At 40.5% G+C, this 23,522-nt stretch overlaps 1 protein-coding gene across 1 annotated transcript in view; it reads right to left on the reverse strand.

Moving 5' to 3' along the window:
* Positions 1 to 23,522, reverse strand: part of LOC126385918 (immunoglobulin-like and fibronectin type III domain-containing protein 1) — a 30,377-nt gene that overhangs the window by 2,126 nt on the left and 4,729 nt on the right. Inside the window, exons 2-23 of the mRNA XM_050037961.1 lie at positions 19,829 to 19,920; positions 18,049 to 18,075; positions 17,468 to 17,590; positions 16,909 to 17,048; positions 13,815 to 13,914; positions 13,512 to 13,593; positions 13,225 to 13,417; positions 12,925 to 13,038; positions 11,297 to 11,465; positions 10,840 to 11,112; positions 10,430 to 10,654; positions 10,188 to 10,250; positions 9,901 to 9,954; positions 4,343 to 4,458; positions 3,480 to 3,621; positions 3,098 to 3,391; positions 2,666 to 2,968; positions 2,155 to 2,334; positions 1,941 to 2,069; positions 1,755 to 1,834; positions 1,366 to 1,558; positions 467 to 763 (exon numbers count right to left, since the gene is read on the reverse strand). Of these exons, the coding sequence (XP_049893918.1) occupies positions 467 to 763; positions 1,366 to 1,558; positions 1,755 to 1,834; positions 1,941 to 2,069; positions 2,155 to 2,334; positions 2,666 to 2,968; positions 3,098 to 3,391; positions 3,480 to 3,621; positions 4,343 to 4,458; positions 9,901 to 9,954; positions 10,188 to 10,250; positions 10,430 to 10,654; positions 10,840 to 11,112; positions 11,297 to 11,465; positions 12,925 to 13,038; positions 13,225 to 13,417; positions 13,512 to 13,593; positions 13,815 to 13,914; positions 16,909 to 17,048; positions 17,468 to 17,590; positions 18,049 to 18,075; positions 19,829 to 19,874 (3,343 nt within the window). The 5' untranslated portion in view covers positions 19,875 to 19,920. The remainder of the gene's footprint in view (positions 1 to 466; positions 764 to 1,365; positions 1,559 to 1,754; positions 1,835 to 1,940; positions 2,070 to 2,154; positions 2,335 to 2,665; positions 2,969 to 3,097; positions 3,392 to 3,479; positions 3,622 to 4,342; positions 4,459 to 9,900; positions 9,955 to 10,187; positions 10,251 to 10,429; positions 10,655 to 10,839; positions 11,113 to 11,296; positions 11,466 to 12,924; positions 13,039 to 13,224; positions 13,418 to 13,511; positions 13,594 to 13,814; positions 13,915 to 16,908; positions 17,049 to 17,467; positions 17,591 to 18,048; positions 18,076 to 19,828; positions 19,921 to 23,522) is intronic.

Consider the following 23,522-nt stretch of genomic DNA (forward strand, 5'->3'; position numbering starts at 1 on the left):
AAAACTGTAACAGGTGGGAAAGGAGAGAGTTGTTGTGATGGTGTGATTGTTCAGAGGTCTGGTGTGTTTTATGTAGGTATATTATTAGGGCTGGGTATCATTTATAAAATCACCAGTACCAATACCAGTAACGTATGGTAATGAGTACCAATACCCAGTCATGTATGTCATGGGAATGTGTATGTCTGTGTCCGAGAATTAAAAGGCCTATTTTTCAAACACAGAAGCTATAATATTCAATTGTCATTTATATCAGCTATCATATAATCATTCTCATGCTATTTAAAACAGATGAGGTCTTATCAACAGTATAATGTATTTGGACATGATGATTCTGTAGTGTAGAGTACACATTTGTATGCAAGATATTTCATGTGAAATTGTCGAAGCATGTGCTGTGTTTGTTTTGGTTTACTCTAACGGCATAATCCAATATAAGTGAACTGGCACAACTATAGTAACTGACCTCTGTTGCAGTTGGCACCCCATGTAGGTGAAGGAGATGGATCTGAGAGGCCCACATCATTCTTGGCATAGACCCGGAAATGGTACTCTGCCCCAGGAAGGATGTTATTGGCTGTGAATGTGTTAGCAAATAGGCGGTCTGCCACAGTCCTCCACATTCTGCTGTTGGTGTCATATTGAGACACCACGTAGTACAGGCGGTCGTCAAGCTCCTGGTCTGGTGAAGGAGCCCATGACACCTCCACTTTTCCTTGGACTGTTTGCTCAAGCTCCACTGGCCCCGGAATCTTGGGTTCATCTAGTAACAAATCCGATAAGATGAAGAGTAAGTTACCAAGACAGGAAATATATCTATTGCTAAATATATGTCTTGGTTTCTTTTGGAGCAAGTCTCATTAATTTCTTTGTAATGTGGCAGCTTTGAAACCTTATCTTACTTTACTCGAGAGACGTTTTACTCCTCTGTGGGTTTTTGTCGGGATTGCATTTGCATTTGACAGCTGTTATAAATTAATCACATCCAACTGCATGTTACACAGTAGGAATTATGTTTCTTACTCCATTTAGAAGTTGTTCACTGTTAATTAAGGTTTCATATCGGGTTGCCAATACATCGGTGTGCCATTGGCATTTAATTGGCTAGATATTTCCCAATTAATGTTGTCTAGTGTTGATTCAAATAGTGTTCTCCTCTGACCTGAGGTACATAATGCGAGCAATTCAGTTAATTTCTCATTTCCAACAAATTAATTCCTCATTTAAAGAGCTGAGGATTGTGAAACTAACATGCAGTTCAGATCAGCATAAAACAATTGCCCCCAGTAGTTTCAGCACAGAAATAATACCACTGTCTCCGCAACTTTCCTGCGCCAATCACAGTGTATCATTATTCGTCCTTACCTGTGACTCTAACCTCGACATCAAATGACGCCTCACCCACAGAGTTTTGGGCTTTGATAGTGTAAATAGCTGAATCAGAGCGCTTTGATGAGGGGATAACAAGCTGAGACATTCCCTCGGTACTGATGATAGTAATCCACGAGGATATCGGCTCATCATCCTTCAACCAAGTGATCTGAGGTGGAGGTTCACCCTGGAGATGTCAGCATCGGATAAATGAGATCAAGTGTGAGTCATATGCAGTCATGTCACACTCTTCATAAACTCATCACTCAGGAAAATGACATGGCTGGAACGGGGGAATAAAATACGAAATACACTGACTTGAAAGGATAGGTTTAGGATTCACACCATGGAGGAATGGCTCCAGATTTTAGGCTTATTCATACCTCGTAGCAAATTTTGACACGTGCAGAATTTCCTGCTCTGACAACAATGAAGTCCTCTGGGTCTTTAAAACGAGGTCTCACTGGAAGAAAACACATAAAACATGAAATGCAGACAGGGAGAAACATCGCTCTGGATAACAAAGTTTAATAATTAAATACCCACAACGGGGAAAGTTTGCTACTTACTGTTGGGATTCTTTGCACACACCATTGCAGAGGGAGGGCTTGGGTCTCCTGCGCCTGACTCATTGATTGCTGAAACCCTGAACTCATATTCTGCCCCTTCAGTGACATCTTTAACTGCATAGCTCAGGTCTGAAAATAAGATTAAAAGCAGTGCAAATGAAAAAGAAGCACATTATTTTTTCAATTAAAACAAGAGTATGTGTTTCTGACTAACCTTTAATAGGGTCACTGACTGCATTCAGGGCAATCCACTCGTTTGTGTCCTTCTTTTGTTTCTCTAATTGATAACCAATGATCGGTACTCCTCTGTCGTCCTCTGGGGGTGTCCAGGTCAAGTTGATGCAGCTCTTAGAGGCACTCACCACTTGGGGGGCACCAGGTGGACCGGCGAGTACTGAGGAATGACAAGTGGTCTAATTAATCAAGTAAGGCCATTATTAATAATTGAGAGGTAATTAAAGACGTGGAATACATTAAGGACGTGTACATGTTAAAACTGCAGGTTATTACAAACTATTCCTCTCGGAGATAGAGTGACTATTACAGCAATGATAAAAGGTGAGCTTTCCACAGTGACTAAACAGTGCCGGTGACAAATGATTTGAAGCAAAACTATCCAGAGGCATTTTCATTTATTACAATCTGAGGGAGATTAGCATGGGATTTGCTGAGGAATGCTAAATGAGACTTCTTCTTTTTTTATTTTTTATTTTTTTAATGCTCACTCATTATGCCAGCCATAATGCTATCAGCTGTCTCCAGGGCGTCGCTGAGGCCCTCAGGGTTTTCTGCATAGATGCGGTAGTTGTATTTCTTTCCATGAGTCACATTCCTGTCTCTGAAGGAGGTCTTGTCAGCCGAGACATCCCCAAGTTTCGTCCACAGATTCTGTCTCGCCTGCTGCTGTTCTATGATGTAGTTGGTGACAGGGGAGCCCCCGTCGTCTTTGGGTGGGTTCCATTTAATCTCAATCAAAGATGAGGTGGTTTCAACGGCCTCCACTGGACCCTCAGGGGGACCTGGGCGATCTGTGTCGAAAACAGTGTTTAATGTCAGATGTAGTGTTTTAATGTTTTACCTAGCCAAGGTCAGAGTTGTGTTTATTTTTGAACGTTGTATTTATCACTTTTCTCGTCAGATAACTTTTTGTTTCATACCAAGCACGATAAGCCTCGATGTGGCCTCTGCAACTCCAAATGGATTTTTGAGTTGGATCTTTATTTCCCCTGCGTCTGTCCGCAGGCAGTCTCTGAGCAGCAGCCGGCTGTGATTGGGCTCCCTCACGATCTTAACTCCACCTCCGTCTTTGATCTCAGTGCCGTCTTTGAACCAGCTGACCACCAAAGACTCCTGAGGAGGAAAGGGCATCTTGAAAGCAGCGTTCTGGCCCACTCTTATGATCACAGGCTTGGAGAACTTGTGAAGGTCGTCTGGGTCAAACTCAGGTACGCCTGTGAAACAGAGTGTAATTGAGTTTAATAGACAGCACCTGTTGTGACATTTAATACATGTTCTACAACAGAGAGGGGGAAATTATACCTCCAACGGTGACCTTTCCCTGTGTGCTGAGATCCCCTGATACAAAGCGATAAACTCCAGAGTCGTCGTCGCTGCAGCTTTGAATTGTCAGCTTGTGAGATGTTCCATCTTTGATGATGGTGATCCCAGCACCTGACTTTAACTAGAAAATCAAATATGAAAGAGAGAATGTTATACTTTGTTGTGTTACATTGATGAATTTGCAAGTAGAGAAAACTCACATCCAAAGACACAATTATTACTTTGTACTTACAGCCACGATTTACTCTACATGTCAAATACGTAAAGTGATAACAATAATGCATTTTATTTATATGCGCCTTTTAGAGCACTCAAGGACACCTTACAAGACACAGTTAAAAAAACAAGCAGCAGGGTATCCAGAGATCATTAAATGAAACAATTCCATAATATACAATAAAAGTTAATAAAATGACTAGACAGAAATCATAGCAGTAAATATTGGGTATAAAATCATCATCAGTGCAAGACTCAATAAGTGTCGCACCATTAAGTCAGACTGAACATGCCAGCTTGAAAAGATGTGTTTTCAGACAGGATTTGAAAGTGGAAAGGGAGTCAATATTGTGAATGGGGGCGGGGGGGAGAACGGCCGAAGGCTCTAGAACCCATGGTAGTCAAGCAGGCAGATGGTGATGTGAGATGGATTGCAGAAGAGGATCTAAGAGTATGGGAGAGCGTGTAGATATGAAGGAGTTCAGACAGGTAGGAAGGGGCTTGGTTACGAAGGGCCTGCCTTCTCCCAGTATAATGGCACTAGATGACACTTGGCTTGTGTTGGCTCAAAGCACCAAAAAGCACATTTGAAGATTAGTTGAAGTATGTTAGTTCTTAGGTTTCACCTGCTCTCCGTCTTTGAACCAGGTGCCGTCAGAGTCCATGCTCATCTTCACAATTAATTCAGCCGGGCTCTCACGAAGAGCATAGATATCAGAGAGTCCACAGGTGATTTCCGGCTCTGGGCGACATAAAACAAAGTTACTCTCCATTTTGAATTTGCATGTGCAGCAGCTTTAGGTTAGGACTACATGTACACTGAATAAAAGTACACAACAATAAACCAATTACCCACACATATGCTTCAAATCTGTGCTCATTAATGTGATATTTGAGATAGGAAGGATAAATGGTTCATCAATATTAATGATTACTATGGATGTAGTGCACATTCCACTTACCGATACAGTCCATAATTGAAATATTAGATAAGTGTGATCCGGTTAGAAAGTTTATGATGAACACAAAAAAAACCAAGTACAATGAAAAGCAGCAGACATAAAGCTTTGTTAACAGAAACCCAGTGAACTCAGAAGAGTGAACACGTTTGAGCGGTGTGATTCTTTGGATCAGTATTATATTAAAATGCTTGTCATTATTTCACAGCACCAACAGTTAAAGGACAACTTCGGTATTTTTCAACCTGGGCCCTATTTCCCCATGTGTATGTGTGCGTATGATTCATGGGTTCAACTCGTTCTAAAATTGGTTCAGTATTGAGGGAGGCGGATGCAGCCGTCAGTCAGTGTTGGAGCAGAGAAGGGGAGGGCTGCCCCGCTGGGTACTGTAAGTGAGTATGTGTGTATGAAGTGTGTTTTTTCGCCACTGACCGGTTCAGATCGCCAGTGCTATCTCTGTAAATAGCATGCTAACTTAGCCTTTCCCTTACCTCCGGGCTGTGTGATGTCACGAGCTTTGCTCCACTGTGTCTGTAGCTCTCTCTACTCGTGGGACAGCCATTTTCTTGAGGAAGAGGTGTTTTGGGATTGGATGTCTTCTCATCTTCGGATGGCAGTAGTCATCTTGGGAGAAGTGAGCACTGCAGACCCGGTGGTCTGCAAGGCGCAGTGTCTGGACAGGAGTGTTAGCATCCATTTGTAGCATAACTAGCCACAACTTCAGCATCTCGCCGTCCGACAAAGGCAGCCTATGAAAGCTGTACGGGGTGTTGCGCAACATCTTGTTCTTGCGTTCGGGAAAAAGGCCCGTTTATTTGAGCGCTCCAAAAACTCCGGTAACACTCCAGGGGGTAGCACATAAAAGGCTCCGTCCTCTGACTCTTCTAGCGTAACACACACACTTCATACACACATACTCACTTACAGTACCCAGCGGGGCAGCCCTCCCCCTCTCTGCTCCAACACTGACTGACAGCTGACTCCACTCATACCACACTCACCACTGCCCCAGGGCCGCTACAATATGCTATTTACAGAGATAGCACTGGCGATCTAAACCGGTCAGTGGCGAAAAAAAGCACTTTTATACGGGACGCATTTGCCCCCGTTACCGTTTTAGCTCGTTTCGCGCCTCACTACTGAACCAATTTTAGAACGAGTGGTACCCATGAATCATACGCACACATACACATGGGGAAATAGGGCCCAGGTTGAAAAATACCGAAGTTATCCTTTAATCTACAGAGCGACAATGTTACAGAGAATACAGTAGTTTGATTAGATATTTTGTTAAGTTTTTAGATTCTGTTCTGTCACCAGTGCAAATAAAAAGTTATTTTATTAGTCTTTTAATATCCGTGTTACGATTGTACTTTCAGTATTCGTTATCTGGCATACCACCTCCTGCATCTACAAGTGGTGGATCGATCTTTTCATCGCCAGCGGCTTCCTCAGCTGAGGGGCCTAGCAGCAATGACAGCAGTAAGTCATTTAAACTTGATTTAGTAAATTACTCCCTCAATTTATGCTCCACTGTTGTCTCTCTTACCACTTCCTGAGTCTTCAGCTGGAGCTGGTGCTGTTGGTGCGATCACAGACAGTATGAAAACATTTTAGATTTGCTCACGAATTTGAGGACATGTGAAACTTGTTCTGATAAAGGGTCAGATACTTCTAAGTGTTCTCTACAAATCAGGTATAGTTCAGATTACTCAAACATACCACGGTGTTCTAGCTTTTCCAACTTCCCACTCACAGATGGCCACAGAGTGGTGGAGTGGGTGGAGTCTAGATTTTCTCCATTGTAAATTTGCATTTCAAAGTTTTCTTGTAATGAATAGTTCTTAATGCTCTCCTGGGAGTTGTAGCTGTCAGCAGCTAACGCCACAGGCTTTACCTTTACCGTAATTGCTTCCAGAATCATGCTGCTTTTCAGTCCAATGATATTTTCAGTTTTCATCATACAGAGATAAAACAAAAGGAAGTAGAAACGGCTCCCCTCTTTCTTTCAAAATGATGTGTGTGGTTTGTGAGGCTGTTTTGGCTAGTTCCCCTTTTAAAAACAGAAGTGGTAGAGGGTGGGATACGGTTCGAGGCACCTTCAAATTATCATATTCATATATTCTCAAATGCTCAGTGAAGAAGAAGGGGTAGATGTGCTAATGCATTTTCAGTAGTTTGAACTTTTTTTTTTTTGTTTGAAAAAAGCATTCTGTACAAAAAAAGTATTAAAGAGCATTTTCAAACGACTTAATATGTCTCGAGGTGAGTTTGAAAATCAGCTTACTTTAGAGACCTTACTTTAGCAAAGTAATCCATGTAAAGATCATGTCTGTAACTTGTCCAGCCAGTCTGCACATACAAAGACACTAAAGAGATAATAGCATTAACATAAGACCAGACATAAATACTGAGAAGGATCAGCGAACAAAGGCATGTTTCAAATGTCTGCAAGATGATTTCCATACGGCAATGACATGAATCAGGGTCTTCTTAAATGGTGGGAAACAGTCATAAAAATCTTTAAAATGAAATATCTATCTGCAGTCAAACCAAAGCAACTCAGTTCAGAATTGTACACCGCACATATATAACACCTGCTCTCAAAAAAAAAATGGATGCTAATATTTCTTCTCTCTGCTCTAAGTGTAACTCTGAGTCTGGAAGCTACATTCACTGTTTTCGGCTATGTGTAAAGCTACAAAGCTATTGGTCTGGTATTGTGGATGAGCTGTCTGTTATATTTGGTGTTCAAATAGAGTTGGACCCTATGCGCCTCCTACGTGGACTCCCAGATGGTCATAAATATCAAACACAAGAGACTTTCCAATCTTTTGACTTTTGCTGCCAGGCAAAATATTCTGCTCTTTTGGACCAAGGATGCTGCTCCAACTAAAAAGTCGTGGCACAGTCTTGTAGTGCAGGGCACTCCCTTGAATATATCTCTTATATTCTTCACTCCTCAATAGAGGCTTTTCATAAAGTTTGGGACCCTTACTTACAGTACGTTGGACCTAAATCAGCTTAGCCAGCCTCTCTGCACTTCCTGTAAATTAGTCCTCTTGTAAAAGTTAAAGTTAAAAGTTAAAGTTCCATTGATTGTCACACACCTGAGTGTGTGAAATTTGTTCTCCGCATTTGACCCATCCCCTGAGGGAGCAGTGAGCAGCAGTGGTGCCGCGCTTGGGAATCATGTGGTGATATAACCCCCCAGTTCCAACCCCTGATGCTGAGTGCCAAGCAGGGAGGCAGTGGGTCCCATTTTTATAGTCTTTGGTATGACCCAGCCAGGGATCGAACCCATGACCTCCCAGTCTCAGGGCGGACATTGTAACCTTGTTGTTTGTCTATATAGCCTGTTTGTCAGTCTGTTTGTTTGTTGCTGCCTTTATATCGTTGTAGTAGGTGATGAAGGTTGGGGATGGATGCAGTGCCCACTATTATTTCTTCTTTTTTTTCTGTTAAACCCTTTATGACCTACCATAAAACAAGTCCGCCAGAGCATATCTTCACATTTTTACATGCTGTAGTGCCATTTTTGGAGTGGTCCAATATGCTGTACATCAATACAACCTTTATGTCCCAAATCTTAATAATGAAATAAATTGCTAAAAAGTGCAATAAAACCAGAAAAAACAGAAAACCAGCTCATGTTCACAACATGATGACACTTATTCTATCGTAGGAAGTGCTGTGAATACCCACGGTCTGGATTTTAATGTTTTTGTTGTGTGCGCTTTCTACTGGATTCCTACAAACCCATTAGTGCAAGGAAACAGCGCTCTCGGACATGATGAATGTGTGATATGTTAGTGTAACTCCTCTGGTTTTATATGCAAATATAATTATTGCTCTATCGTATTTGGTTGCAATTCTACCGGCATTTAAAAATAGATATGTAAATGGGATTGCGGGCACTCCCGTCTGTGTCAAAGGGCTGCTTCTTCTTTTGTCATTTTTCCCTAATTTTCTTATTTTCAACTGTGCATTCTTTTCGCCACTTTATGTCTGAGCTGCTCTGTTCTGTGTTTAATGTGAAAAATGCAATAACTATATTCTTTAAAAGAAAAAAATCTTTAAAACTACAGCATGCCTCGAAAAATTTTATGGGATTTGTATAAAAATGAGCGAAAAATGCAGAGGCACTGTTGCATCGCTTATAACAGAAATCCTGTCCTTTGTTGATACATCTTTATAAGTAACTGTGATGTAAACTTTACAAAGTAAGTTGCGACAGGTGGAAAAAAACTGCATTTATGAATTATGTTGTTGCAATATTCAAGTGGTTTTGAGTAAATTTCAGTGTAAAATATCAAAACGCAAAATTGACATGTAATCAGAAAGTGCAGACAACATTACATGACTGTGATCTGTGATGGAGCATGGCAACCTGTCTGTGTAGAAATCCTAAGAATATTGATTGCACCATCTGTGTTAAGTAATACTATTAAGCAAAGCTTGACCTTAACGAGGCAGACAGTCACATAATGAGCTGACAACACAACAAAAAATAAAGCCAAAACATTAGACTGACCTTAGCGATGGTATAAACACATTTTTTTTATCAAAGTATATCAGGATAAAGAAACTGCAATGTCTGTCTAACTTTTTTAAGCTAACAATCTTGCAAATAGTCTCTACAAAATCTTATTCTGTGACTAAAAAGTCTGACTCATGACACATTGTCTTTAGATGTGAGAGTGTCAGATTTTAGTCTTTTAAAATTATTTTCAAATTATTCTAGTGTATGATAGACATTAATCACTTATGATGCCTCATAGATTCTTTTAAATACATGAAAATGTATCGCACTTTACTGAACACCAACAATGAGATGTTTGATGAAGCATGCATTATTATAGATACATCAATATGTACTCCACTTTACTTCACACATACAATGATAATTTACAGTACTGCATGGACTGTTATAACACACTGAGTCCTTACTACAGTTCATTGTTGAGGTGTGTCAACCTCTAGTTTATAACTAGTCAAGAACATCCATAAGACAGTTATAACTCATTATAAGTGTTTACGAGTGTAGTCATAGAGCATTATAAATGAATTATAATTCACTATGAATGGCCTTATATTGCATTATAGATGTGGTCTTTGTAGAAAGTGCTACCGAAACGTATGACCGAAGCCATTATAGTTATAATAGCTGTCATAACCACCTTTGAATGCATGCAGAGGTTGTCACAACCATTCAGGTTTCTTACCAGTGCTTACTGGCTCTACAACGGGTGGATCCGCTGCTGGTACCGGCTCAATTTCTGAAATTATTTGGAAATAATGAAATCCAACAAAATTGTTTCTACAAATTATAAGTCACGATGTTGCAGTTAATAAAGATGAAAAAGAAATAAGAGAATAACCACATGGATAAATATCCATGTAAAAAATGACAGATTTAAATATATGAGTAGCCTTAGCTAAAATGTAGGAGTTTCCAACATGGTTTGTTATATCGACAGTGTTTCATGAACCTTGTGGTCGGCATTCTTACTTGGCTCAGGCTCCTTTGGCGCCTCAGGTTCCGGCTTAGTGGGTGCTGGAGGTGGAGCTTTAACTGGAGCCAGAGGATGCAATTAATCAAGAAGAAACAGAAATAACAAAATCACCACCAAGATAAATATTCAGTTTTGATTATCTCATTAGCGCTAAATAAAACTCAGGAGTTTCCACTATGGTCACCCTGTTTGTGAATTCCACACAGTGTTTCATAAACCTTGTGGTCGGCACTCTTACTTGGCTCAGGATCTTTTGGTGCCTTAGGTTCAGGCTTAGGAGCGGGTGCAGGGGCTGGAGGGGGTTCAGGTGGAGGGGCAGCTTTAATCTGTTCTCTCCTCTCCTCTCTCTTCTTCTCTAATTTTACTTGCTGCTCTTCGGCGACCTTCTGCAGATCCATCCCAGATCCCCCTGCTGTTGTTGTTTTCCTTGCTGACTTTTTGCCCTGTTGTGCATCTTTATCAGCTGAATCAGGAAAACAAAATCTGTGAGTGCACACCTAACAATGCCATATTATGATATAGAAGGCAATCATTGATAAGATAAATTAGCCATCGTGTTACTTTTCATTATCATTCCATTACAAATCATTATTATTAACCATTATTGAATATTGTCAGTCAGTGTTTTGTTTGGGTATAATATCTTACCTTCAACGACAAGCCATGCATTGCAAGATTTTATTCCTGCGCAGGCAGAATAAATTCCTTTGTCTACTATCATGCAGTCTTTGACCACCAGCCTGTGAATGAGCTTGTCCTCCGAAACCTGGATATCATATTTATCGCCTTGTTCCAGCGGCAAATTTTTGCCAAACCACAGAATCTTGGAGAATGGGTTTGACAGGACACACTCAAAGACAGCATCTTGCCTCTCTATTGCCTTCACTTCCTGAATTTTCACCAAGAAATCCACCATGGGGACTGAAAAAGAACAAGCGATGCATTTCAGATTAAAATAGTTTGTTACACCTGCATGAATTATTACAATCACAGTTTATGTTATTTATTTTAATTAGGGCCACTTTGTTTTATGCGTCAAACACTTTGTTTTGCTTTGCTTTAATTAGCGAGGCTAATTTGTCACGTGTGCAAGTGTAAAACTTACTTTTAAAATCAGTGGAAAACATATTCACATCCTCTACATCCACCTGGTACAGTCCAGCATCGTCTGGCATAAGGTCCTTCAAACTGAAAATGTATTTTTTCCCCACTTGTTTGAGGTTGTGCTTCATCTTATCTCCCAAATCCTTTGTATATGGAACCATTACACCATCCTGTCGGGGGAAATATACATCGGAATTACCTTTCAGACTGCTTCAAATTTTGCTTACAAAACAGTGTTCAAGATAATAGCTGAAGAAATGTCACTCCTTTAAGTATAGCAAGACTCCATCAAAACATTTTGAAAGTCAAAGCCATAAGCTTGAGTAGATACTGTATACTAATGGTTGTGTTGTAAATCTCTTCGCAAAATGAGTAGATGAGTGAGTTGATGAGTTTATGGGCTCAGTGATGTTGGTTCATCTGTCTGTGCAGTCTGCCCCTACTCCAGTGCTAGAAATCCAACACAGTTGCCTGAAAATTTGTTTGTATTGTACATTTCTGCAAAACATGGATACGCAACACATTCTCACTTTGACCTTGTCAAATATTGACTCGCTTGTTCGTGGATTTTTTCCACGTCCACATACAATGTGTAAGGTGTTGGGTGCTTTGGTTGTTGACGTTCTGGGACGCCGTGTCAAGTTCTGCCTGTTACATGCATTGTTTTCTCTTTAAAATATACTTCTGTTTTCATTGGAAATTTAACGTTTACATACAGTCTCTTACAAAATAAACCACAAGTTTACGTTTTCTATCCTTCAACAACAAAAGCACGTGGTTGGGTTTAGAGAAAAAGAAGAGGGTTTGGCTTTAGAATCTTACGGGACGCGAACACTGCTCTCACGGGTGAAGGTCAGTGTTTGTTGGACCCACTCACCACCCCTCCTGCCTGCCCCAGTTGGACTTTTGCCACCATAACTTTTGTCCTTGGGAAACTGCATTTCCCCCTGACGCTGCTGGGCGCCGTTAAACTATATTGGCAACCGGCAGCGTATCATGCGTATAATCATGCGTATAATGCTGATGTTAAAGAATGCCTTTTTTCATTGGTCTCTGACGCTGCAGGTTACTGCCCAAGCACCAGGTTTCGGCAACTTCGAAGTGAGACCAGGCTCAGATACATGACATTTGTACATTATTTTGTGTCTGATGCATTGAAACTGCGTTTTTTTAACAATGCTGTGGTAAAGGTGTGATTAGGTTTGGGCATCAAAGCTACTTGGTAATGATTAAGAAAAACACCCGTTATCAACCGGTATTGACGTTTCTTGGTCTCGAACGCTGATCTGCACCTTGGCAGCCATCTTGCCATGGTGACACACCATCCACCATCTCCTCCTCCTGAGCTCATATACTACATCACTTAAGAAATGTTGATGCACTGCCTATAAAACATACAAATGTGATGTATCTGTGGTTTGCAGAAACGCACAATGCCAACATTTTCTTCTGGCGACTGGGCTGAGATATTTGGATGCATCTATTCAAGTACTGGCTAAATTGCAATTAAATTAATAATTCGATAATTAATAGTCAGGGTGCTGTTGATTTAACCTCAGTATGTGTTCTGTAGTACGAGTGCTTGGAGTTGTTGAGCTTGTTGAGTTATAATTTTGTTTTGACACTGACCTTGTACAGGAATATGGAGCTGCTTGGGTCAATAAGGTCCATGTCAAACTCAAAGGATGCAGTGTTATCTGCATTGACCTGAATAGATCTCAGATTGGACAGGTTTCTGACAAACTGGGACAAAAACAGAATAAGTTGAAGTATCAAGCTGAAAGCAAATGAGCATTGTTTCTCATTAGTGATGACAGCATTGCCATCTGTTACTTGATTAAACATTTGTTTGAATGTATCTAAGCTTCAAATGTCATAATCAGAAAAAAAGGTACACCAATCAAAATGCAAATATCAGAGATAAAAAACCTCAGCTTGTTCTTCCTCCCTTTCTTTCTTCATTTCATTAAGTTTCTTCAGCATCCAGCGAAAGTCAGTCACTCCATACTCTGCACAGATTCTCTCATATTCTTTCTTGTCAGCACTAAGTAAAAGCTCCCAAAACTTTGGATCAATCTCTCCATCCTTTCTCTCAGGCTGCTCAGATTTCGGACGGACCTTACTGGAAAATAAAATAGGCTGCATTTAGTTAAAGAACCACTGAAATCTTTGAAACACAGAGGATCGTCAACACGCAACAACAACACGCAACCTACCTTCTCCTTTTCAGTACCTTCTTAAAATCCCCATTGACGGCTTCAGCTACTTGTTGCTGAGCTTTGTCCTTTTTGAAGCCAACTGAAAACAGAAAAAATTGTGCTCACATTACTAATACAGTCATATAATTAAACAACATACAAGAGGGACTGCAGGGTGATAAGTGCCAGAATGAGTGTCATACACTCAATCATATCAAGAAGTGAAATGTCAATTTTAGATAGAAGTGCACTCAGTTTGAAGTAGATTTGGGCGAACACTTGAGTCTGCATGCTATATCAGATTAAACAGACAGGCTTTACCTTCGATGACATTCAGAACAACTGTGACCATGGCTTGTCCATATTCATTTGTGGCAAAGCATTTATAGGTATCAGCTTGATCTGGCATAACATTTGGCATCTGGAAGATAAAAGACACACTAAATATCATAGACCCAGCGGCTGACACAGTTGCCTCTGTTAATAAGCTTCACAATTTATAACTGTGGTTCCACACCTTTTTTGTCTTTTGAGATGTGTCTCTGCACGGTCTGATCAGCTCAAGAACCTGTTAATTCGTCACATTCTAAATGTGTTAAGTTTTACTTTTATTAGGGTGTTATTTGCACCATTAACTCTATAAAAGTGGATATTTTCCCTTTTTTGTTTTAAGTAGTACAACCACTTTTAGGAATCTTTTTAATTCAGTCTGGTCTCACTCCTAGGGCCTTAAAACATGTCGGTTGGTCAGTGGCCCTTAGTGTCAGATACGGACACACAATGCAATTAATTGAATTAATTAATGTTACTAGTTAAAAACAAAGCTTGCTGCTCCTTTTTATTGTTGTCAGGCAACCACAGACTCATGTTCTTACTCTAACCTTCCTGTGTAATCAATCAACCGTTTATTAATTTTAGTTATTTGACAGTAATTAGTATCTAGTTACTAAAACGTTGAGGCAGACGGTACTTGCTGTAGCTCTGGTTGAGGGTGAGAGGCTGTCAGCAAATAGTTTGCTGGGCACAGGGAAACAGAGATCTGTGTGGGTACATGAGACCCTTAAAAAGAGGGTGGATCACGAGGAGTACCACCAGTTGGTCCAGGAGCTTCGGCTCATATGCGGTGTCACCAGCTTCAGACATATCTCAGGATGACTTTGGGGTAGTTTGACTACCTGCTGTCTATCGTTGGCTGTACAGCTCTGGGTATCCAGCAACCGCTACCACCAGTTTCTCAAAAAAAAACTGGAGGGTGGATCACAGGGAGTTCCACCAGTTGGTTCAGGAGCTTCGCCTCATATGCTGTGTCACCAGCTTCAGACATATTTCAGGATGACTCGGGGCAGTTTGACAACCTGCTGTCGATCGTCAGCTGTACAGCTCTGGGTATCCAGCAACTGCTACCACCATTTTTTCCTCCATCGTTTACCAACTGTAAACTTGTTGTTGTGACCACCACAGAAGGCCCATCTCCTCTCGTATCATCCGATTGGACAATGGGAAAAAATATGACGAAAAAAGGGATGACGTGGGGCGTTCTTCTAGCCTGGCGTTGCCAGACCCAATTCACAAAACGCGAATGGGTCTGGACACGGAGTGAACATTTCCTCTATTCCTGAGGGGCGGTATCAACGGCTGTCACTCAAAATGCCCCTTCACGCAACTGGAAAGACGGAAAACCAATCGGAGTAAACGAAATGGGTGACGTAAGCTAGCACAACGCCACTGTAAACGGACCAGCAAGCAAGTGCAGCGTGCAGTGGAGATGAGCTCTGATGATGTCTGGGAAAGAGTGTTGCCGTCTTTGCGGATTTCCTCCTGAAGTTGCATGGCTGTGATTCCCAGCTTGGTCGCTTCCCTGACCTGCTCCTCCATGAGAGCAACTAGCGGAGAAACAACAATAGCCACTGGGTTTTCACTGAGTCCCATCTTTTTCCCGATCAACGGAGCCAGTTGGTAAATTAAACTTTTACCAACCCCCGTAGGAAGGACGGCAAACACACTGTTTTTTTTTTCAGCAAAAGCTTTCAAAAACAAAAGCGTTTGTTCTGCTTTTAAAGAAAATGTACATTCCAGTTTGTTCAACACATTTACCATCGCAGTTTCAAAATCAGTATCCATGTTGGTTGTTTAAGAAATGCGTTCACTCAGCTCCTTGTCCCTCCTATTCTGATGACGTGCCCGCCCCAAAGTAATAAATGGTTGTGATTGGCCTGGTAAGCTTTAACCGATGCCAGAATGCGCCTTTATGATGGCATCGCCAGACTGATCTGCAGAGCGAAATAGAATATGAGCTTGCGAGATTAGGATGGTTTCACCAGGCTAGCGTTCTTCCGCTCTGAGTTGAATTTTTTTCAACTCGAAGAGTTCAGAGCACTTCGGTAAAAATGCCAGCTGCTAAAATGCTTTCTGTGTGATCAGGGCCTTAAGCATCTCCAGTGTAAACCCATCTGTGTTATTAGATAGTCAAATCAATGGACAATGCATTAAGAGCGAGACAGTCTGCTTCAGATGGGTGTTAGTGTCCCGTTTGAAACTAAAAGTCAATGTTGAGTTACTTTGTCACGTGAGGCCTTCGTCACTCGTTAGTCACAGAAGTTGACTGATGTGAATAATATCAACTATCTTTTCCTAACCAAGCAGTTTTGTTGCATGAACCAAACCACCGACCCCATCTGCATCAAGATAAAGTGCGTCAAAAATGCAGAGTAGGGACAAGATCATGTTGATCAAGATCAAATTTTTCTGCTTGCTTGCTAACTAGTTTTCATGCACTTATTCATAGCATGTGATGTAGATGTAGTCAGTGTATCATAGTTACTTTATAGGTTTTTGGTTGTGTATTACAATAAACGTATTAAAGATTAGCTTAACAAAAATGTTGAATCATCTTCTCCACAGTCTTTCCCTGTACCTCCTGCAAACTGCAGAGGTTCCCACAGGAGTATAACGCCTGGTTCGGAATTACTACCACACAGTATCCAATGAATAGTGATATGAATAGATACGTATCCTTTGTGGCATCTTGCACATGACGCACCAATTTGATTGAAATACTCTAGAATAATTACAGGCTGTGTGCATTGCTTGATTGGTAGATGGCCTCCTGATGTGTTACCAGATGTCTCCTATTTTATATTTTCAGACAGCAGTGAGTTGACAGGACATGGAGGCGGATGAATCCAGCCCATTTTATGAAACTGACTTTGTTGAGCGTGCTCCTCTCAGAATGAGTGAAATCCTGTTATTGTGGAAAAAGTAATTGGCAAAGCAAACTGAAGGGTTAGGAGACTGGATGGCATTGATGTCTCCTCCTCTTTTATCTATCTATTTTATGTGTGCTATTTTTACAGCCCCTTTACATCAGCATGTTGCTGTATAATATCACAGTGATCTGATAGGCCGTATCACTTGCCTCAAATAAATGCTCATTGGAAGCGGGATCGTGTTTAGTCTGATATCTTGACGTATCAGACACATCTCCATTATTTCTGCTCCACGTAACAGTCGGCTCTGGGTCTCCAATGACAATGGCTTTGAAAAAAGCAAATTTCCCTGTAACAAAACAAGGACAAACAAGTTCACCTCATGTTCTTATATATTTTGAAAAGACAGGGAATATATTTATTTAAATATTTCTGTATTGATTTGTAATATATGCAATAAAAATACAAAGAAAGTTTAATGCTCACATCATTAAATCAACACCATTTATGTACAATGCAAATGCAAACAGTTGTGGATTTGTCTTTGGGTAATCATGTCACTTTTCCTGGTTTTAAATTGGAGTCAGTGTGTGTTTAATTTTATCTGACTGACACAGGAGTCTGGCTGTAGAATGGCAGGGCTCTGCTCCCACTGGCCCTTTGCACAAAAGTCATGGATCTAATCCATTATGCAGAATCATGGAAATTCAACATTGGAATACTTTGTAATATTAATGTTTAAAATTATTCTTATACTATCAGTCCTACCCTCTTGGATGGTCAAAGCAATCGGCTTGCGGGTGAAGTCTGGATGGCTCTTTCCCTCTGGCAGCGTCTCTATAAACTGTGTAATCATCACCCCGGGGACCCTAGATTTTTTCTTGATCCCCACTGCTGGCATCAGAAAACAAAATGTCGGTGACAACAACAGAGTGAAAAACGTGACCACGGTCATCAACGTGTTGTTTTGTTATCGAATCATCACCCTCACGAACCACACTGAAACACATTCTAATACAGGATATATTAGAATGTTTAATGTTACTCTCTGCATCAGTTTATTATTCAGAGCTGTGGCTCTGATGTAGACGTCTCTCGTGTCACATGTTCAGTACATTTACATTTCAATAACTTCATCTTGTTAACGCTTTTCTTTGGGAGTCCATGCCTAAAATTCAACCTGAGAACAGATATGTAGTGATGCACCTACATATCCACGCACAAAATATCTGTGCGCTCATACACTATATTATTAAACTCATTGCATATCAGGTCTTCATGCCTTCGTGAGCAGTCAGAGGGGGAAAAAGACAGGTGATGACAGCCTCTCTGTTGTGCACTAAGCCTACCTTCTCTACCACTCTCTGCATCGGAATCTGATAAGGCACATGTTAAAGAGCATATACAGCACATGTCAACATGGAATTCACATTTGATGATGTATTAGACTTAAACAATTAAACTTAGTGACAGGAAATCAAATAACAGAGCAGCATTTGGTACAGCACAGGAGAAAACTGTAATACTTTTAGCATTTTAAAAACATTTCTTTTTGTTTTTCCATGTCAGGTTGAAGCAAAGTACACTTGGATATGAGCACTGTATCTTATAAAGGCACAAAACATCATATAAATATGGAAATAATCATATTCTGACACTCATGTTCAGATGCACTGGAGTGTTAAAGGGATAGTTCGGATCTTGGGATGGGGTTGTGTTAAGCCCTATTTTCCACCAAACACAGTTTACTGATAAAACTCTCCACAATATGAACAGTGGTTACAAAACCAGCCACAGCTCAGCCCTGAGCAGAGTGATCGTCCTCTATTGACCAATCAACGGACTGCAGTGTTCACAGCCCCAACAGAGGGGGGACCAAAAATGGGGACGGTACGGAGCAGTTCCATTGGTACCTTCCACAACTTTTCACAGTGGAAACAGAAAAACAAAGCATACCAAACTAAACTGTACTGTACCACCTCCTCGGTGAAAATGGGGCTTATGGTATTTATCCATAGTCAGTGTATTTCAAACAGTCGATGCTGGTCGATACGTCCCCAGTTTTGAGCATTAGACAGTAATACAGATACAGAAGCTGAGTAATTTACTGCTGTGGAAGGATCGGCACAATAAGACTAACTAACTAACTGATCGATGCAGCTGTAAACTGGCAGCTTCTGTGTTGTGCGAGCTAAAATTACAGCGTTTGTCAATTGAATCTGGTGGCTTTGACCACAACATAGATGGGGAGTTGACACCGTTAATGGCTTTCCTGTTGGCAAGGTCTGTCTGCATCAAAGTAAAGTGGTGAAAGTTTTCTCAATATAGCGTACACTTAAACTGATATTTAAGTGATTGCTTTAGGTGGCTAAATATGTTGTGTTGCTGACCCCTCCCCAGCAGTACATTGCTTAGCTTCTGTGGTGGTACTCCTGACTACTTTTTCCAAACTGGGGGCGTACCAACAGACATCTACTGTATGTAATAAACCGACTATAGATAAGTAGCTCATCCAACATCACTTTAAAAGATTCAAACTATCTCTTTAACCCTGTAAAGTTCATTGGCTGCTCACTGTACAATGTTATGATCAGTCTGCAATGTATGTCTGCCTACTTTATGAGCTGGCCTTTAATAGACTGTGTATATGTACTCTTGTAAAGTCTAAATACGATTGCTAATGGACAGATTGCAGCCTTGAACTTTCTGAATAACGTCAGCTTGATTGGAATTGTATCACAGGGAGAGGAAGATGATGTGTTTGAGAGTGAGATGTGACCTTGATAATATCAAGTAATTAATCAAGTAAAACCATCTGAGGCATCAGACAGGCAGAGAAATAGTCTAACAATGCAAACAGTTCTTAGGTATATTCACCAATTCCTTTAGATTTATGCACAAACAGATCTCCTTGCCAACCTCATTCTATCAATTCTGTAAGACTCTGACTCTTGTCAGAATCTGTCAGCGAGATCAAACCGACTGAAACTTAGTTGTCAGCTCTGTATTGCTTATTGATCCTCAGAGTTTGGAGTAAAGAAGAAAAGTTAACAGTTTTGTTGTGCAGACACGCAAGCTTGATATTGGATGTTTGTCCTGTAGAAAATGAGATCACATCTAAATGCGTACCTTGACCCGTGGCTGTCCCCTCGGACAGTTTTGACCTTTTAACCATCTTGGGTCCCTTTTGATTCCTGGAGGATTCGGCAAAATTTCACCACCTGCAACAGATAAAGGAAGAGATTTAAGTACACTGTTTATGGCTCTGTCAATCTATTCAAATAGCAGGAGGTAAAATGATTTTTTTGCTCTTTTTTTGAGAATACAACAAATATTTCACAGGTAGCTTTCAAGTGTTACTTTGCTCTAAATTCGATAGTCTTGCTGAAGGAAATGTATTTGTTAAAGGATTCAGATTAGGTGGAGGTCGTCCTGCCAGAGAACCTCAGTTGATAGCAAGAAAGCTCCTTTGGCATTGAACAACTTAAGACTTTTTGAGGTGTGATTTGATTTGGCCTCGACTAATTCTTTAGTGGATTGTTTTATAGAGAGGAGCACAGTGTTTGGCTGAATTGAGATATTGTGGAGATAATAGAAAAATTGTAAACCTCTTTGAGTAATGCCAGGATTTAGTGATGCACTGATTGTGAAACTCTTGGTTGATACTAATGTTTTTGCTAAATATTTGGCGGATAGCCGATCCTGATGGTTTGTTGTAGCTGTTTATTTTGTTTTTGTTGCTATTTATTCCCCCTTTTGTGCCAGCAAAATAAAGAAATCTTTATTATGAAAAAATGCATTTAAAGTCCATCCATCCATCCATTTTCTACACCCTGGACAGGTTGCCAGACTATCGCAGGGCTGACACATAGAGACAGACAACCATTCACACTCACATTCACACCTACGGACAATTTAGAGTCACCAATTAACCTGCATGTCTTTGGACTGTGGGAGGAAGCTCGAGTACCCACAGAACCCACGCTGACACGGGGAGAACATGCAAACTCCGCACAGAAGGGTCGAACCGGGAACCCTCTTGCTGTGAGGCGACAGTGCTAACCACCACACCACCGTGCAATAACCCCTTATTACCCTACCTTTTGAATAAGCACAAATTCAGCCATACAAATCTGTGAAATAACCTTTAATATGACCTCCTTTCATTTGGGAAAAAATAAATATCATTATTCCCCTTTCTGATATCTATTTCATATCGTAAAAATGTCACCAAATTATCACCTTTGAAACAACTACATTTATTCAAGTTTCTCGCCAAAAATTAAATTTGATAAAATTACATTTCAAAACATCACAATAACGATACAATTTACCTTCGCATAGTACTTATTTTTACTGAATAGAAGTCAAACGCATCATAATGTCACTAAGTGCAACCTATGTAAACTTATAGTTCCAACCACCTGCTGATTACAGCTAAAGGCTAACGTTAACTAGCTCCCCTCTGGCTAGTTTCAACACAGATTCGTGGTTCACAATGAAACATTATTGGGAAAACAATAGATGCGTTTACTAGTGAATTTACTGCGTCCTTTTTGTCCCGAAGGTGTCCCAATGATCTCTGTTTGTCCCAAACCTGTTTTGTACTGTCCCTACGATGACGGGATGTTGTTAGTTTTGAGTTCTGCTCTTTAGTCTGCACCAAATCGATGTGACACAACAGAAAAACCTCAGCCACTACCATTGGTGAATGTCGTCTTATTTGCTGAAGGACTAATGGCAGTCAACAAGGCGAGTATTAACCAAGATCTGTTCGGCAGATATGTCGGTGCAATTTGTGTTAGGTTTGTTTTGATTTTGAAGATCACAATTTCCTGGAGGGGCTGATTATTTGAACAGATTAATTCAAAAGTAAATAAGTGTCAGCCTCTCAAAAAACAGGCACAAAAAAAGTAAAGCCTTTTAGGGCAACAAATTTTAAATGCTTTTTCTTTTTAAAAAGCTCTTTAAAACATGACCTTTGTGAATGATTCCACTCTCAGTATTCAAAACACTGAAAACATGATCATCTGTAGATTTTTGCACTGTGGCTGCTTGCTGTGCGCTTAGTGTTATCACATTGTCCCAAAATTAAAATCCCCCTCAAAATTAGGACTGCAGAAGAATTTCATCAACCTCATGATGTAATTTCTTACCAGGCTTTAACTTCCATTATTCAAAGGGTTTTTGTTGTCACTTTATGCCGCGGCATGCTGGCGTGATGTTCAAATGATTACATGCTTATCAAATTTACATTTTTTATGATCCGTCAGATCCAGTCGCAGCAGGAATCTCTACCAGTACACGGCAATCTTTCATTACCCACATGACTGCTAAACTTAGGTTGACAAATGTCACTTCACCAAAATAGACTGAACATTAATTGTAGTGGAGTCAGTGTTGCCGGGGCGTAAATAGATTTACAGACATGTCACTAAAAATGCATTTATTAAGTTAACATGACAGGTACATAATTGTACTAACCCACAGAAAACATTTGCCTCTCTCCAGTATCTTTCTGTTGCACTGTGATTTTCTGAGTGTATAAAGTCACACAGTCACACCAGGAGCAGTAACATCTGTTATTGTAATCAGTACTGATTCTAATGAAGATGCTGTCGTCAAGAATTGTTAACTTCAAATTTCGTAACTTTTAAGTGAAGACAAAATGTATTTTCTTCACCAAAGAGAGATCATAATGAATTGCCTCAGTGCACTCTTTCCAGTGCTTTCACTTCATCATCATCTTCACTGTAATTGTGTAATACTCACTGATATGACTTCTGAGGCGATGAAGTGGTGCATTTGTTATGCTGCTCTGTAATTTATCATTGCCAAGTTCTCCAACACTTTAACCCCTTGTGTAACTTATTAAAATGCACACTGATGGTTATAGTTAGCTTGTGGATTTTTTTCTGTGTTGGTTACCACTTTAGGTTTCAACATTTTGGGAAATATTGGCTTTGCAAATGTTGTAAGAGAAAGGAATGAATCCTACATGTTGGTAGACCTCACAGATACACAGAATACATTTTGTAAACAGAAACTTTGTTGCCTATAAAACTCTTCAGGGCACCTTTAACTGAAATTTGATCTTTGCCTTTTAAGGCCCTGATCACACAGAAAGCGTTTTGGCAGCTGGAGGAACCTTTTTACAATTGATTTTGATGAAAATGAAGCTTTTTGCTAGTGGTTATTGCGTTGCATTGCACCTCATGTTTCAGTGCTCTAGGAGCCTAGCGTTTTTGCAGGAGCGCTCTAAACTCCTGGAGTTGAAAAAACTTCAGCTCAAGGTGGAAAAGCGCTCCACAACATCTCTTTATTTCATCATCTTTTTTCCCCATTGTCCAATCGAATGATATGAGAGGCGGTCCTTCTGTGGTGGTCGCAACAACAAGTTTATAGTCTATAAACAATGGAGGAGAAAATGATGGTAGTGGTTGCTCCATACCCAGAGCTATACAGCCTCAAGATAGACAGCAGGTTGTCAAGCTGCCCCTGAGTCATCCTAAAACATGCCTGGAAATGACCATCATGTAGGTGAAGCTCCTGGACCAACTGGTGGTACTCCCTGTGATCCTCCCTCTTTTTTAGGGTCTCATGTACCCACACAGATCTCTGGTTCCCTGTGCCCAACAAACTATTTGCTGACAGCCTCTCACCCTCAACCAGAGCTACAGCAAGTACCCTCTGCCTGAACATTTAAGGAACTAGATACTAATTACTAGTCTCACCACCAGACAATCAGAGATCTCCGCCTTCTGATAGTCTGGGGACACTCCTTTCTAAAGTGTGTTTAACACACCGGAGAAAACGGCCGGCA

This window comes from Epinephelus moara, chromosome 24, assembly GCF_006386435.1.
Source record: "Epinephelus moara isolate mb chromosome 24, YSFRI_EMoa_1.0, whole genome shotgun sequence".
Classification (NCBI taxonomy): Eukaryota; Metazoa; Chordata; class Actinopteri; order Perciformes; family Serranidae; genus Epinephelus; species Epinephelus moara.